The 15304-nt window shown below is 49.9% G+C and overlaps 1 protein-coding gene across 1 annotated transcript in view; it reads left to right on the top strand.

Annotated features, from left to right (window-relative positions):
• Positions 1-280: 280 nt before the first annotated feature.
• Positions 281-15304, top strand: part of ASIC2 (acid sensing ion channel subunit 2) — a 1041202-nt gene continuing 1026178 nt past the window's right edge. Inside the window, exon 1 of the mRNA XM_007190164.2 lies at positions 281-835. Coding sequence (XP_007190226.1) covers positions 281-835 — 555 coding nt within the window. The remainder of the gene's footprint in view (positions 836-15304) is intronic.

Below are 15304 nucleotides of genomic sequence, written 5' to 3'. Positions count from 1 at the left end.
CACATCTCTTCCACATCACCTTGGTGTCTCCCTAAATAAAACCAGCCTTCCTTATCGCCTGGACAAAATCAGGAGCTAGAGTTCGAATGGGTTTTATATAAACACTCACCCCTGGCAGCGTGCAGCTGGGGCTCTCAGGATAAACTCACGGCACCTGGCCTGATGCTTGCCTTTCCTTCCCTCCCTTGAACGTCAAGGTTTAAGCAGAGCCCGAAGACTGGGAACTCTTCTCTGAAATCTGACCAACCTGAAGCCAGTTGCGGAACTGCACAGGGTCCCCATGGACCTCAAGGAGAGCCCCAGCGAGGGTAGCCTGCAACCCTCTAGCATCCAGATCTTCGCCAACACCTCCACCCTCCACGGCATCCGCCACATCTTCGTGTACGGGCCGCTGACCATCCGGCGTGTGCTCTGGGCTGTGGCCTTCGTGGGCTCTCTGGGCCTGCTGCTGGTGGAGAGCTCCGAGAGGGTGTCCTACTACTTCTCTTACCAGCACGTCACCAAGGTGGACGAGGTGGTGGCCCAAAGCCTGGTCTTCCCAGCCGTGACCCTCTGTAACCTCAACGGCTTCCGCTTCTCCAGGCTCACCACCAATGATCTGTACCACGCCGGGGAGCTGCTCGCCCTGTTGGACGTCAACCTGCAGATCCCGGACCCGCACCTGGCTGACCCCACGGTGCTGGAGGCCCTGCGGCAAAAGGCCAACTTCAAGCACTACAAACCCAAGCAGTTCAGCATGCTGGAGTTCCTGCACCGCGTGGGCCATGACCTGAAGGATATGATGCTCTACTGCAAGTTCAAAGGGCAGGAGTGTGGCCACCAGGACTTCACCACAGTGAGTACTTGGCTTTCAGCTCATTTTTGCGCTCAGTCCTTTGGAGAAGTGCCACGCTGGCGGTCTCCGGCTTGGTTCGAGGTCTCTCTGTGCTTTGGAGCAGGAGAGAGAGGAGCGTCTCAGTCGAAGGCCAAGAGGGTAGTTGGCCAGAGTTGTTGGAACTGGTCGGAGAGGTCTGCCTGCTGGGTTGGAGCACTCTTGTCTGGTCAGCTGTGCGGGGCGAGCAGGGGGCCTGGCCGTGGTGGCGGATCGTTTACCCCAGAGGTGCTGAGTTGCCTTCCACCCACCCAGAGGGAGGAGGCCTGAGCTGTCCGTGGTCCAGGGCACTTGGTGTCTGAGCTGTGTGATTGGAACAGCTTGTCATTGACGAGGTGGCATTTTCTCTCTCTCTCTCTCTCTCTGCTCGGAAGTGGCATCAGGCACTGCATCCTGTGGGCTGGGCTGGAGCTTAAAGCTGCCAGAAAAGGGGGTGCGGGGCCCCAGGCAGCCTGGATGGTTCCAGTGGCTTTGGGAGCTTGCTGGAGCAGGTGATGTTGCAAAGGTGTGGAAGTCTCTTTCCTTCCTTTTCCTGTGTGGATTCTGAGCTCCGTGCGGGGAGAGGAGAGGCCGGGGAACCCCGGGTCTCTGTCTGGTCTGCTGGCAGGTCAAAAAACAAAGAGATGTTCAGGGTCCCTGGGCCAAAGAGGAGGGTCTAGGTGGAGACCCATACACAGGATGGTCAGTGAGATGCCTGGGAGGGTGAAACGTTGCAGGCTGGCTGGTCTGCGAGTTTCAGCTTGAAACTCCAAGGCTCGTTTGCTGCCTGTATGATGATCCCTTAACAACGTGGATACGTGGATACGAGAGGAGTGGTGTGGGGAGGGGGCGAGCAGCTGTGAGATCCGCAAGCCTGGAGGAGGAGAGTGGAGCTGAGTAAAGAGGAAAAGCGGAGGGGGTGGTGGATCCCCTTCAGGACGGGGCTTCCTGGAGGGGCAGGGGAAGAATGGGAGGAGAGCTGTGGCTGCCAGGGTTCTGTGTCTGCCTAATTAGTGGGCCGCTAGGCAGAACTTGGCATAACAGGTCTGGTTGCAGCTGCCCACACCTCCTTGCTCCCAGGCGGGTCTGGGACATCAGGTGCTGTGGGACCCTCCGGAAGCCCAGTGTGGCCGCTTCTCCCAGAGCCGCCTTAAGGGAGAACCGAGAGCTTTTGAGTCTCAGAGCCTCGAGCCAAATTGCAGTTGTAATTTCGGGGTGGCAGGTACTGCAGTTGCAAAGAGACTGGACTCTGTTGTCAGCTCCTGTCTGAGGTCCTCTGCCTAATGAAGACACGCCCTACCTTTCTCTGTGGTGCGTCCACTCCCCGCCGGCTCTCAGAGCCACTGCCTACCAGACTCTTGCTCGGAGTTTCTTTTAATGCTACAACCAGTCTCTGCACACAGCCTCTATGCTTGCTGTGGGCTGTCTCTGATTCTGGAAAAGCCAAGAGTGCCTGGGGGTGGGCGGGGGAGGGGCGTGGGGAGGGCTCATTGCCTCTGGCACCTCCTGGAGCTCTCTTCCCTGGGGGAGTTGTTTTGTATTATCCGCATGAAACACTGGGCAAAAGAGCCCAGCAAGATCAGGATGTGGTGTTATGTATGCTAAAGAGGAAGCAGGTCTGAGCTGGGGGGAAGGGACCAGCAGTCCTGGAAGCCTTTCTAAATGGAGTAAACAGGGTCCGAAAACGTGTCACGCACGATGTCTTGGGTGGCTTGGGGAGAGTTGGGGAAAAAGCCTCGTTCTTGGAGGCTGAAACCATCCCTGTATCCACCCCGTGCTTTCTAGTGCCGTGGCAACGCTCAGCTTCACCACCGCACCACGCAGCTCGGAAACACACTCAGCTGTTCCTCTGTCTGCCTGAACACACATGGAACATGCAGACAGCAGAGAGAGAGGGAAGGTGGCAGCGAGAGCAACTGCAGTTGGTAGTAGACCCTGGGCCAAGTTCTCAAGCATCCTCATAACCACATGTCCACTTAGTGGCTTCCTCTCAATTCATGACCAAGTTCCACTTAGAAGTAAAGGTTCTTTGATCCCAGGCTGCAGTTTTGTACTTAGCCTATCACTTCGGTCCCTGGGGTCCCAAGAGGCCAAAGATCAGGCTGTAAAACCTGACCCAACCCTTTGACCTTTCCAGGTTGTCTCTTACATAATGAAGCTGCCTGTGGACACAATTTATTACTTAGTAAGTGTCATGTCATTATCTGCCATCCTCACCAGGTTCAAGACTGACTTGGTTGAGTGTCCCTCCTTAGACTGACTCTGAATGGATGACCTCCTCTAGCATTGAAAAGGGGATGGGTCTCAGGGCTGGATTGTCAAGCGGTTCAGGAGAGTGTCCAAAAGGGCACCCACTCTAGGAAACCTGGAGCATACTCCAGGCGGGAGGCTGATCTTTTTCACCCATTGATTGCAACGAGCAGCCATGCTACAAGGCGTGGATATGATGCCAAGTTCATTCCAAGACCTTGCAGTGAGGGCTAATCCTTCCCACTCGCCCTTGTCTCCCTGGCTCCTTGGCCTGGGGTGCAAGTGTTCTTGTCCTTGGCCTGGGGTGCGCCAGAGGTGAGCGAGACCTCACAGGTGGTTATGGGAGAAGTTGGCTCACCAGCTTTCTCTCTCATTCATTCTCTCTACTGCGTATCCCTCTCCCTTTGGTTAATTTACTGGGCTCTCCCTGGGTTTGTCCTATGCTGGGTGGCTTCCTTCCCTACGAGCTGTGGCTAGCTTATTAGAGAAGTGATGAAGTGTGGGGACGGGCTGTCCCAGGTGGATCATTTTTCCTGGTTTTCTTTTTCTGCAAACCGTACCTAGTGCCATCTCCAGGGCTAATGCTTTCGCATACGCTTCCTTATTCCAAGTTCTTAGCTGGTGTGCATGATACCCTTTAATTAGTGAATGAGCCATGATTCTAGCAGAGTGAAAGGTTGTCTGTGGAGGTTAAAAGTCCCAGAAGCCAGGTGTGGGACTCTCACTGCCATGTAAACAGGTGTGCTCCATGCTTGGGCAGGTACACTCTGAGCCCTCACCTAAGACCATCTGACTTCAGATAGGCACATACTTTTCTTTCCTGGAAGAGGAGAGGAGGGCTTTGATTCAACAGTGTCTACTCAGCGGAGATCGCCCTGCTGACCCAGAGTGGAAGGAAAGGAGTTGGGGTGAGAGGGCTGGCCAGGGGGTGTGTCTCTGGCCATGAGTAGATGAGCTGAAGTTAAGATTAGGAGTAGGAAGACATAGGTTTGAATCCCAGCTCCATCATTTCCTAGCTTATTCCCTGGGTCGTATTTTGTACCCTCTCTCGGCATCAACTTGCTCGTGGAACATGTGATAGTAACATGTGATTTTGTAACTCACAGGGGGAACGAATCATGTGAGACAATATATGCGAAAAATCTCTTGTGCCTTGTGACAACTATGCAGATGTAAGGCGGGGTTATTTTCAAGATTCATAGGAGGGGTTTTTTTTTTAATATAAATGTATTTATTTGTTTTTATATTTGGCTGTGTTGGGTCTTCGTTGCTGTTCGCGGGCTTTCTCTAGTTGCGCGAGCGGGGGCTACTCTTCATTGCGGTGCACGGGCTTCTCACTGCAGTGGCTTCTCTTGTTGCAGAGCACGGGCTCTAGGCACGTGGGCTTCAGTAGTTGTGGCACTTGGGCTCAGTAGTTGTGGCTCGCGGGCTCTAGAGCGCAGGCTCAGTAGTTGTGGCGCATGGGCTTCCTTGCTCCACGGCATGTGCGATCTTCCCGGGCCAGGGGTCGAACCCGTGTCCCCTGCATTGGCAGGTGGATTCTTAACCACTGAGCCACCAGCGAAGCCCCTCGTAGGAGGGTTTTTATTGTCCAGCCTACCTGCCCTGTTTGCAGCCCTCCAGAAGAGTCAGCTGGTGAGTAATGCTGTCAGGATAGACCAGGGAGAGAGAGGCGGCTGCTGCTTTCTCTGTATGGAGCCCTGGGTTAAAGCCCAGCATCGCAGAGCTGGGGTTTTGTAGAGCGGAGGTCACAACTGGGTTCAATAGCTAACTATTGCGGACAGGTGGCAACCCCACTGCTTGTGACTAGCACATGACTGTTTCACATTGTTTCTCTGCTTATCACATTGGGGTTCATCTGCCTCCAAGTTCAGGATTGCAAATGACCCCTCAATTTGCATTTCTAACCTGATTGCCATAGTGTGTGTATGTGTGTGTGTGTGTACTTTAAGCTAGAGATTTCTTAGGAAAGGCATTTTTTTTCTTTTCTTACTGAAAGAAAGGTCTCTCCACAATGGGATCTTGTTAGAGGCAATTCTACGACTCTTAGTCATCTACATCACATAGCATTATAGAGATGTGGAGGGGAGGGTTTAGGCAGCTCACATATTTGGAAATCTTGCCACAGGCTGGTGGGTTCCTAGCTAAGCTTATTACTTCTTATCACATGAGGAGCAGGTGTGTGAAGAAGGTGGGCTTTGGGGAGAGATCTGAGTTGGAATTCCAACCGTACAGCCTCTTCGATGTGTAATCTTGGGCAAATTTCTTAATCTTACTCTCTCCGTCTCTAATTAGGAGCAATAATACCTGCCACTCAGAGTTGCTGTACTGATCCAGGGAGGCCAAAGGATGCCAAGAGCTAGTGCGTGGCAGATGCCTCGTACAGGGCAGGCCCCATGCTTTGCTTAGTGTCCCACGGGAGTGCTGACTGAGCCTTAGATGGATTCTGGCTCTCTTGACTTCAGGACAGTGTCCTTCTCACTATTCCACACTGTGACTCACTAACAGCTTTGGAGGATGGGCAACTGCTGTGTTTGTGGGATTCTTAATTCTCATAATATGACAAACGTTCCCTTTTCTCAGTACTTCCATGTCGGTCCTGCCGCCTAAACAGCCTCTCCTTACCTGCCATCTTGGCTTCCGCTCCAGGTCATGCCACTAACCTCAGCCCAGGAAGCTTGTGCTGCCCCAACCCCTGATACGAGTCGAGTGGCCTGGGTAGCAGGCCTGCATCTTTTATCACGAGTGTGTGTGCTGTGTGTCTGCACATCCGTTCCTTTGTTAATCAAACAGAGCACCTCCCATGTAGCAGGGCGAGAGCTAGACCAGATCCTTGCCATCTGAAAGCTCATGGCCCATTTCCCATCCCCTCTGGATGGGGGTGGGGTGTTGAGAGCAGGAGTCTCGTCTCATCAAACACATTCTCTGCATCCTTCATGGTGAATGCAGGGTCTGCCCACAGTAAATACCCAGCAAAGATTTTCTTTTTGATTCAATAGTTACTTGCTGTTTCCTGAACTGACCCAGCATCCTTTGCTCATGGGCCTTTCTTACTTCTTTTCATCTCTCATCTCTCTCTCTCTGTCTACTTATTTAAATCCTACTCATCCTTTAAAATCTGGCTCTAGGCGTGGTCGCGCCGGTGTGGGACGGGCGTTGCTGCCAGTGGGGATGAGAGGCTGGGCGGACTCGGGCCTGGGGCCGCGTGGACACCCTGGCGCTGGGCTGGTGGCGACGGCGGAGGCCAGAGGAGCTGCAGGTGCCGGGGGATGCGAAACGGACCTGCGGGAGATTAGAAGCAGCAGCGCAGGAGCGGGGCTGCCTCCACGTGAAGGCGCGCGTGCCAGTGTCCTGGGGCAGCGAGGAGCCCGAGTCACCGCATGCCCAGCCCAGAGGCCACCTCCCCGCACCGAGGCCAGACGGCGACCAGGGGCGACCAAGTGTAGGGGTTCCTCAGGATGGTGGAAGGAGCTGGGCCCAGCCTTGCCCAAGATGCATTGCGGGAGAGCCTAAAAGTTTCCGCAGGTTACATTGCGTTTTGTGGTGTAATCCTGAACAACGGTGAAATCAAAGATCCAGCAACTTGAACTAACTGTATTTCAGTTGATTCACTGTAACTGCCAAACATGCCCTGGATTTCAAATGAATAATACGACCCCCCCCACAAAAAAAATCTGGCTCTAATATCTCTGTGGCCTTCTCCAGGAATCCACTGCCAATCCTCTCCCCATGTCATAATCTAACTTAATCTCTTCCTCTCCTGTTCTCTAAACAGCCTTTGGGTTACTCCTCTCCTAGAACAGTCATTATACTTTTCCTTGCATTAGAATCATGAAGTGTTTAGGCCAAAAGGAACCTTAGAGATGATTTAATTTAAAACTGAATTCTTTAACCACTGATAATTTTTATTCATTGCCCATTTCAGTTTCTCCTCCCCGTAAGACATGATGTTTTTTCTAACTTGATATTCTCAGGACTTAGAACTGCTTAGCACAGAGAAAGCTCTTACAATGTGTCATGAGTGTGTGAAGTGGGTTTGAAGTTTTTCAAATGTCAGGTGACTCTGATGTCAACTGAAATAGCCATTTTTTGGCTTCCCTTTTCAGTATAAGGACCCAGGATTCCACCTGCATTGGGAAGACTTGTCTCATTATTGTTATTATTTTAACAGTACACTTTCTGGTTATAGAAACAATCCACGGTCACTGGAGAAAACTTGGGAAGTGTGGGAAAGAATAAAGAAGAAGAAAAAATGTCCCAGAATAGCATCTTAGGTATAATTACATGTATTATTTTAGTATTTGGGGAGTAGCTCCATTTGGTCACGCCTGGGATCACACATCTGTACATGTGATACCTCGTCTGGCATGCAGTGCACACTTAGTCAGAGTCACCTTGCTTTCTTCATCCTGGGTCCCTTGGGTAGTCTCCAGGGTGTTAGAAATTCCCTCAAAGGTCCACTTAGAGTAAAAATAAAATCCAAAGATATGTCTCCATGGGTCTGAGCAATACCCCTTTGGTGGGATATATTTTGTCTTGTCTGCCAGAAGCATCCAGGGATAATTTGTGAGAGGGAGGGGGTAATTGCCCCTCTTAACTCAGCGTCCTTAGATTATAGGTTCACAGCTGAACATGTTACTCTTTTTTTTTTTTTTTTTTTTAAATTTTTATTTATTTATTTATTTATTTATTTATTTTTGGCTGTGCTGGGTCTTCGGTTCGTGCGAGGGCTTTCTCTAGTTGCGGCAAGTGGGGGCCACTCTTCATCGCGGTGCGCGGGCCTCTCACTATCGCGGCCCCTCCCGTTGCGGGGCACAGGCTCCAGACGCGCAGGCTCAGCAGCTGTGGCTCACGGGCCCAGCTGCTCCGTGGCATGTGGGATCTTCCCAGACCAGGGCTCGAACCCGTGTCTCCTGCATTAGCAGGCAGATTCTCAACCACTGCGCCACCAGGGAAGCCCCATGTTACTCTTTTTTGATGGCAATTTATTGACAGTCCAGGTGTGCATTTACCTGAAGCCATCTTGGTCCTGTTTGTTGTATGTTTGTTGGGTTGAACCAGAGATGTGTTTGTTGACACCAAATTAGATCTTCTGACTGAGGCTTGACCTCGTTCCTGGATGAAGCCCAACCCTTCATGACCGCGAGGACCCTGGACCATGAAGACCAGGAGGTTCTGCATTGAATGCAAAGTAGATGGTCTTTCCTATTCCTTAAGATGCTTGGAAGTTTTGTGAGCATTTGCCATGCCCTTGGAGAGGCAACCTCTGCCCAGCGGTGTGAGTGGTTTTCTGCGGTACCAGCCTCCAGCTGGGATCTTCTAGTTTGCAGAATGTCAGGTCATGGCTGTCTGGAAGTAAAGCTTTCAGGGGTGTATTGACTTCTGTCTGATGTGATGAAGGGCTAGCACACTGACTAAGAGCTGACTATTATAATTTATTTATTTATTTATTTTTGGCTGTGTTGGGTCTTCGGTTCGTGCGAGGGCTTTCTCCAGTTGCGGCAAGCGGGGGCCACTCTTCATCGCGGTGCGGGGACCGCTCTTCATCGCGGTGCGCGGGCCTTTTCACTATCGCGGCCCCTCCCGTCGCGGGGCACAGGCTCCAGACGCGCAGGCTCAGCAATTGTGGCTCACGGGCCCAGCTGCTCCGTGGCATGTGGGATCTTCCCAGACCAGGGCTCGAACCCGTGTCCCCTGCATTAGCAGGCAGATTCCCAACCACTGCGCCACCAGGGAAGCCCAAGAGCTGACTATTATAATGACCTGCACCATCTACTTGCAAGAAAAGCTGAAGCGGCAGCGGGCCGCTAAGCTGGTGCCTAGTTGCTGTATGTCTGCATCTCTGTCCCTGGGAGTTCTTAGACCTCCAGAAATGCTGATGGAAGAAGACTACCTGCAAGCTTACCAAATTGGGAATTGATTCTTTCCCCCTCTCTACAGTGGTTCTCTTTTCCTCTCTGCAGAAACTCCTTCCCTTAACGGAGAGATGAGTTCTAGGCAATTTTCTGTAAAGTTCCTGAATCCTGGTTTGCTACCGATTTCTAGAGGAAGAGCTGAAACGGCATCCCATGAAAAAAATCCCCAACGACTGAATGGGTAGCTCTTATTTTAATTTCTAAATTTTTTTGAATTGGTAGCTTGTAGCACCAAGTTTGTTGTCAGAGGCGTTGTTCCCATAGATCAGTTCATATTTCAAAGTATCAAGTATCACATTCTCTCCAGCAGAACAAAAATATGCCACCTGGGTCTAGAGATATCTGAAAGTGTGCTTTGCGCTGTCTCTTTTTCATCTGAGTGTTTATGTTTGATGGAGCTGGGTTGCCATTTCAAACTTGACCAGCAGGGCTGTTTGACCCATGATCTATTATAATCTGAAACTAATGGGCTACAACACCCCTTCAGATAGATTTCCATGTATCATATTTCTCCCCTGCAACAGACTTAAAACCAGTCCATACAGGTGGGACTTAGTGGTTACTGGAAGCCTGTGACAGAAGCCTATTTATCAGGATGGGCTTTATATGGGAAGAACATTCTGAAAAGGGTCATCCTTTGGATGCTAAACCGTCTCTCCATCTCCCAGCACTTATTTTCTCATAAATCAGGTCCATTCTCTATTGATTACCTCACTGGCCACAGAAATTTATACTCAGGAGAAATAAAGTACAAAGCACAGAAAGAACATATTTGCCTGGGTTTATTGACTTCTGTTGATGGAGTGGCCCAGCCTTGGGCAAGGTAATTAGCTTCTACGGGCCTCAGTTTCCTCACTTGTAAGATGAGGGGGTTAAACTAGGTGACTCCCAAGGACTTGCCAACTTGGAGAACTGTAATACAGTGGAACACAATCGAAATTTATTTTCTGATCTCGCATTTGTTCGCTGAAATAACTTTAACTTATGCTTGGGGGCAGAGAGTTGATGTTATTTTGTAACCAGATATATTTATCTATTTATTTGTTTGTGTAATGTAGATAGAGCTGTACAGTGGAAGGAAAAATACCCTGATACGCTGAGTGGCTGTAGGGGGAATACGGAGGCACAGAACCCTACCGTCAAAACTCTGTCCATGAGCCGTGTGTGTCTGGCTGCCCTTCATCAGTCTGACTGGAAGTTTCCATCACACTGGTCCTACAGTTGTGAGCAGGGATCTGTGTACAAATTAGCAAGGGCATCTGTGAAAGATGCTGTTGGTGTTCCATCCAGATCCCCTTTCCTGCTGCTGGGGCTACAAGCTTCTGCCCTGAGAACAGGAGGATGCCCTTGGTCCTTAGTCTACTGGCTCTGCCTTTCCTGAAGATATCTGAGAAGTTATACACCTCCCCACCACCTGGGGGCAGCCAGGAGCCAGCGACTGACTGACAGGAGCGCAAAATGCCAGGCACCTTGCCTCAAGACCCAACAAATTATGGTGCAGTTTACACTCCAGAGCTTTCCATGGGATCAGGCTGAGCTAGACTTCTCCTGAAAGCACGTCTTTGCTTACCTTTTCTCCCTGCCTTATCCTGCATACCTCACTCCCTTCTAGGCTTTTCCTGAGCTCATTCCCTCCATAAATCACGTGGACAAGAAATTCCATCTCAGGCTCTGCTAGGGAACCCAACCTATGTATTGATTAGTTTTACCTTCTCCATCTGTCTGACAACATGGAGACTCACTTAGGCACGTGGACCTGTGTCTGGCTTAGAAAGAAGGAAATACCTGTTTCAAAAGTCTTTTAAGCCTCATTCTTTCTTAATGTGCCCTCCACTGGGGCCTGTAACAGTTTCCAAGGGAGACTTTTCATAATTCAAGTGAGCATCTCTCTGATTAGGACCCACTCTTCTAGGCTCAGCTGGTTTGCTGCTCTTTGGAACTTTTTGTCCGAGGAAAGCCCTTCCCAAAGTTGCCCATGTCCTAAGGGCTGAGCTATCCTTATTCTCTCAGCTCCTGCATTCCCCCACCCCCAACCCTGCCCCCTGCCCAGGCTGCTCACATTCTAGCTCACACCTTTACCAACACCTGCCTTCTCATCATTTCCCAGTTCTGCTGTCTCTGAAAGCATCCCTTTCTCACCATCCTCCCAGCCTTCACTGCCATTTCCTCCTGGATGGGCCTCAGTCTGGCTTTAAGCCATGGGGGGCGGGGAGGAGGCGACTGCCTTTGATGCTGGCAGTGGCTCGGCCTCATCTATAAAGCAGGAGGCAGTGAGAAATGTACGGCTGAGCGGGGGTGATGCTCCTCATATGTCACAGAGACCGTGAGTGATGAGGAGCGCGGGGAAGAACTGAGACCGTGTAGCCTGAAAAGGGAAGCAGGTGACTCAAGGCCGGGTGGTTTGCTGTCTTCACACACTTCGAAGGTCCCTGTAGAGAAGAGGGATGAAGTTTTCTCTTTGTGAGGCCAGAAGGCAGTGCTGGTACCCAGGGGTGGGCAGACATTCACAGAGGTGGGCATCAACTGCTTAGAAGGAGCCATCCTGGGACCACCTGTGCCCTGTCATCAACTCTAGCTGAGGCCATACAATTAATTGCTTATTGGTGATGCTGTAAGGGTGGATCAATGTCAGCTAAAGAGTTGGATGTAATGACCTCTACAGTTACTTTCAACTCTGAGCATCTTTGATTTATTTCCTTTTGGAACAGATATTTGGGGTCAGAGGTGAGGGCCATTGACAGATGGCGTTGGGAAGAATTGATAGTAGATGCAAGCCAGTACATCCACAGTGCAGCACCACCTCATTTCCCAATACAGCGTAGACTTGAGGCTGTTTCAGGAGCGGGGGAAAAAAAATGTTGCTGCTGGAGAAGGCTTGGAGACAGAAGATGTTCAGTTCATCCAGAGAGAGTGCAGGACACGTGTGGGTGAGGGTCACCGGGGCTTGGAGTGGCTGGTAAATGACCTGGCCTCCCCAAGGGAGTATGCAGGGCTCCTGGAGAAGCAGTTCCCAGGGCAATTTGTCATAAATTCTCAGCACTAGCTTCAGTCCTAGAGGGCAAATCTTGGGTGTGCTTGGACCTGACCTGGTTTCTGGTAGGGGCTGGGGAGACAGAGAGGTACTCAAGTTTAAGGTAACTCTGGGGTGTGTGGGTGGTGCTAGAGATAGACGCAGTTATAGGGGCTGGGAAGGAGGTTAATCTGGCTGGGAGAATGCCCTGCCTGGGAGCTCCAGGGTGTTATGGCAGGTGTGGGGAGGATGAAGGGGCTCTGGCATTGGAGGTAATCACAGAATGAGATATTTTAGCCAATCGTGGAATTCAGTGCCAGACAGGTTTGGGGTCCACACTTGCATAACTGTGACTTTTTTTTTTTTTTTTTGATTAATAAGAAATGTATACTTGGTCTTCATCCCTGGTTCCTGGTACAAGAGCTTGAAAAACCCTTGGGATTTCCTGAGGGATTGGGTGAGAGGAGCATCTTTTGTTATTCCAAATAAGGCCCTTTCAACCAGATGTGAGTTTATGCTAAGGAAGTGACTCTCGCTGGGCCCTTGGATAGCTTCAGGATGGGGGTTGGTTGCCATCAGCCTTGTGATTAGAGGGCTGGAAATCGAGTTAATCACCAGTGGCCCATGATCTAATCAATCCTGCCGATGTAATGGGACCTCTCCATAAGAACCTCTGAATGAAGAGATTTGGAGAACTTCTGGGTTGGTGAACACATGGAGGTGCTGGGAGGCCGTCATACCAAGAGAAGGCATGGAAGCTCGGTGCCCCTTACCCTAGACCTTGCCCTATGCATCTCTTCCATCGGGTTCTTCCTGAGTTGTATCCTCTATAATAAACCAGCGATAGTAAGAAAACTTTTCCTGAGTTCTGTGAGCCATTCTAGCAAATTATCAAACTTGAGGAGGGGGTCATGGGAACCCTGATTTATAGCCAGTTGGTCAGAAGTACAGGTGGCTTGGCGTCTGAAGTGGGGACAGTCTTATGGGACTGAACCTTTAATCTGTGGGGTCTGCCCTAACTCTGGGTAGTTAGTGTCTGAATTGCTTGGTATGAGGGGAAAACCCACATGTTTGGTGTCAGAAGTGTGGTGAAGACCAAGTATACATTTCTTATTAATCCAAAAAAAAAAAAAAATCACAGTTATGCAAGCCTGGACCCCACACCTGTCTGGCACTGAATTCCACGACTGGCTAAAATATCTCATTCTGTTCTGTGAGTTAAAAAAAAATGGATCTTAGTAGTGATCTTATGCAAGTTACTTAACCTCCCCCCCCTCCATTTCCTCACCTATTAAATAATGGTCATACTGGTATTTACTGTATAGCATGGTGTGCAGCAGTTGAATGAAATAACAGAAGCGAAACTTTAAGCATCGGGCCAGTTGTAGAGTGTCAGTATTTTGTTACTTTTATTATTACTAAGATGAGCTGGTGATAAAACATAGTGACCGGGGATCTGAGAACAAAGGATTTTTGGGGGAAATCCGCAGTGACATCAGCAAATCCCCAGAGTATGTGAAAAATAGATCAGAACTATGTAGTTTACAAAACCTATTAATAATTGCTGCTCTTTTCTGAGTGCGTGCTACATCTCAAGCCCTGTTCTTTACTTGGAATTCAGTCTCTATCTGTAACTCTGTTTTTTGGTATGGAAAAAATTGAGGCTCGGAAAGGTTAAATGACAAGCCTAAAGTCACTTAGCTAAGAATTGGTGGAAGTGGAATTTGAACCAGGTACTCTGGTTCCAGATCCTCCAGGCTTCCTTTATAAGATGCTATTGGATCCTCACCATAACTCTGAAAGTGGAAAAAGTGCATCTGTTTCAGAGTTGAACATAGGTACAGCTCAGAGATGTTTAGTGACTGACATGAGGTCAGTCAGCAAGAAAGTGGCACCGTTGGGCGTCAGAGTTCACGGCTTCTGATTCCCTTTGGGGATCTCTGTGAAGACATCAAGCTTGTTTTTGCGGGGCTGAGTGAAGGCAGGCTGTTCATCTGCAAGTCTTCAGCTCAAAAGATTTGAAGTTTAGGCTGAAGTTTCCCTCAGTGTCTCTGTATCCTCCCCTGGGAACCAGGAGCCCAGCAGCTACCAGAGCTGAGAGTGAAGTGCCCGGGAAACCTCAGCTTGAAACTGTAGCGCTCAGCTGTTCACGTAGCCTTCTAGCTCTTAACCCGCATCCCTCGCCTTTGTGCAGTGAACTGAGAGAAGACGCAAAGGCATCCTAGCTCTCTGTGACTGAGGGCCAGATGAGGGTTTTAAAAAAAATTTTATCGAAGTATAGTTGATTTACAATGTTGTGTTAATTTCTGCTCTACAGCAAAGTGATTCATATATATATATATATATATATATATATACACACATTCTTTTCCATTATGGTTTATCACAGGATATTGAATATAGTTCCCTGTGCTCTACAGTAGGACCTTGTTGTATATCCATCTTATATATAACAGTTTGCACCAGATGAGGGTTTTGTGCTGCAAGAGAATATTCCAACTTTCCAGAGCAAGACTTTCCAGCTACAGTTCCAGCCTTAGAGGAGGAGGAGGAGCACAGGGGCAGTCAAATGACTGGCTCTGAGAGGTGGCCACCCCAGATCTTTGCCCCTGATGAACGTGCAGGTGTTTTCTGGGCTGATGTCCCGCATCTCGGTGCAGCTGGCTTCACTGGCTGCCCAGGAGGGGCACTGCACATCAGCTTTGTGAATTCAATTTTCCCTTTTCAGGGAAAGGTGGGCTTTGGATCCTGCTGCTGTGATTTCTGCCTGTTGCAGGCACCACATCTCTAAGAGCTGGACATATGTCTGTGGTCCCCTTGACCTCCCAGCTCTGCAGATTTGCATCAGATCCTTTGTTCTCTCCTGCCCGGTCTCTTGGCTCAGGAATACACAGGTGGAAGGGCCAAGCAGTTCTACAGCACCCTCTTCAGGAAAGTCGAGAAGCTGGAAAAGTCTGTTCTTGCCAGGGTGACACTTGCCGTCTCTCCAGATTGCCAGCTGGGGGGCTCCAGGGTCCGACATTAGGAAATGAGCATCTGTTTCAGATGTGCATGGGATTCTGCCTTGCTGGCTTTTTCTGACTCCACTTCCCCATTTTAAATCCGCCTCTGGGTGGCAGAAATGATAACTTTACGAGAAACAGATCTGTTGAAGGAATTGGCTGGCGAGAGCTTGGCGTTGAGAGCTTCTGCCTCCGAATCAGTGACTTGAATTTGAATGTCCAGTTCACGTGTGCTCCGAACAAATTTGCAGGTGACAGGATAGCACAGTGGTTGAGA

The sequence above is a fragment of the Balaenoptera acutorostrata genome, chromosome 20 (assembly GCF_949987535.1).
Source record: "Balaenoptera acutorostrata chromosome 20, mBalAcu1.1, whole genome shotgun sequence".
NCBI classification, from domain to species: domain Eukaryota; kingdom Metazoa; phylum Chordata; class Mammalia; order Artiodactyla; family Balaenopteridae; genus Balaenoptera; species Balaenoptera acutorostrata.
The sequence above is the reverse complement of the archived record's forward strand: the minus strand, read 5'-3'. Positions and strand labels throughout refer to the sequence as shown.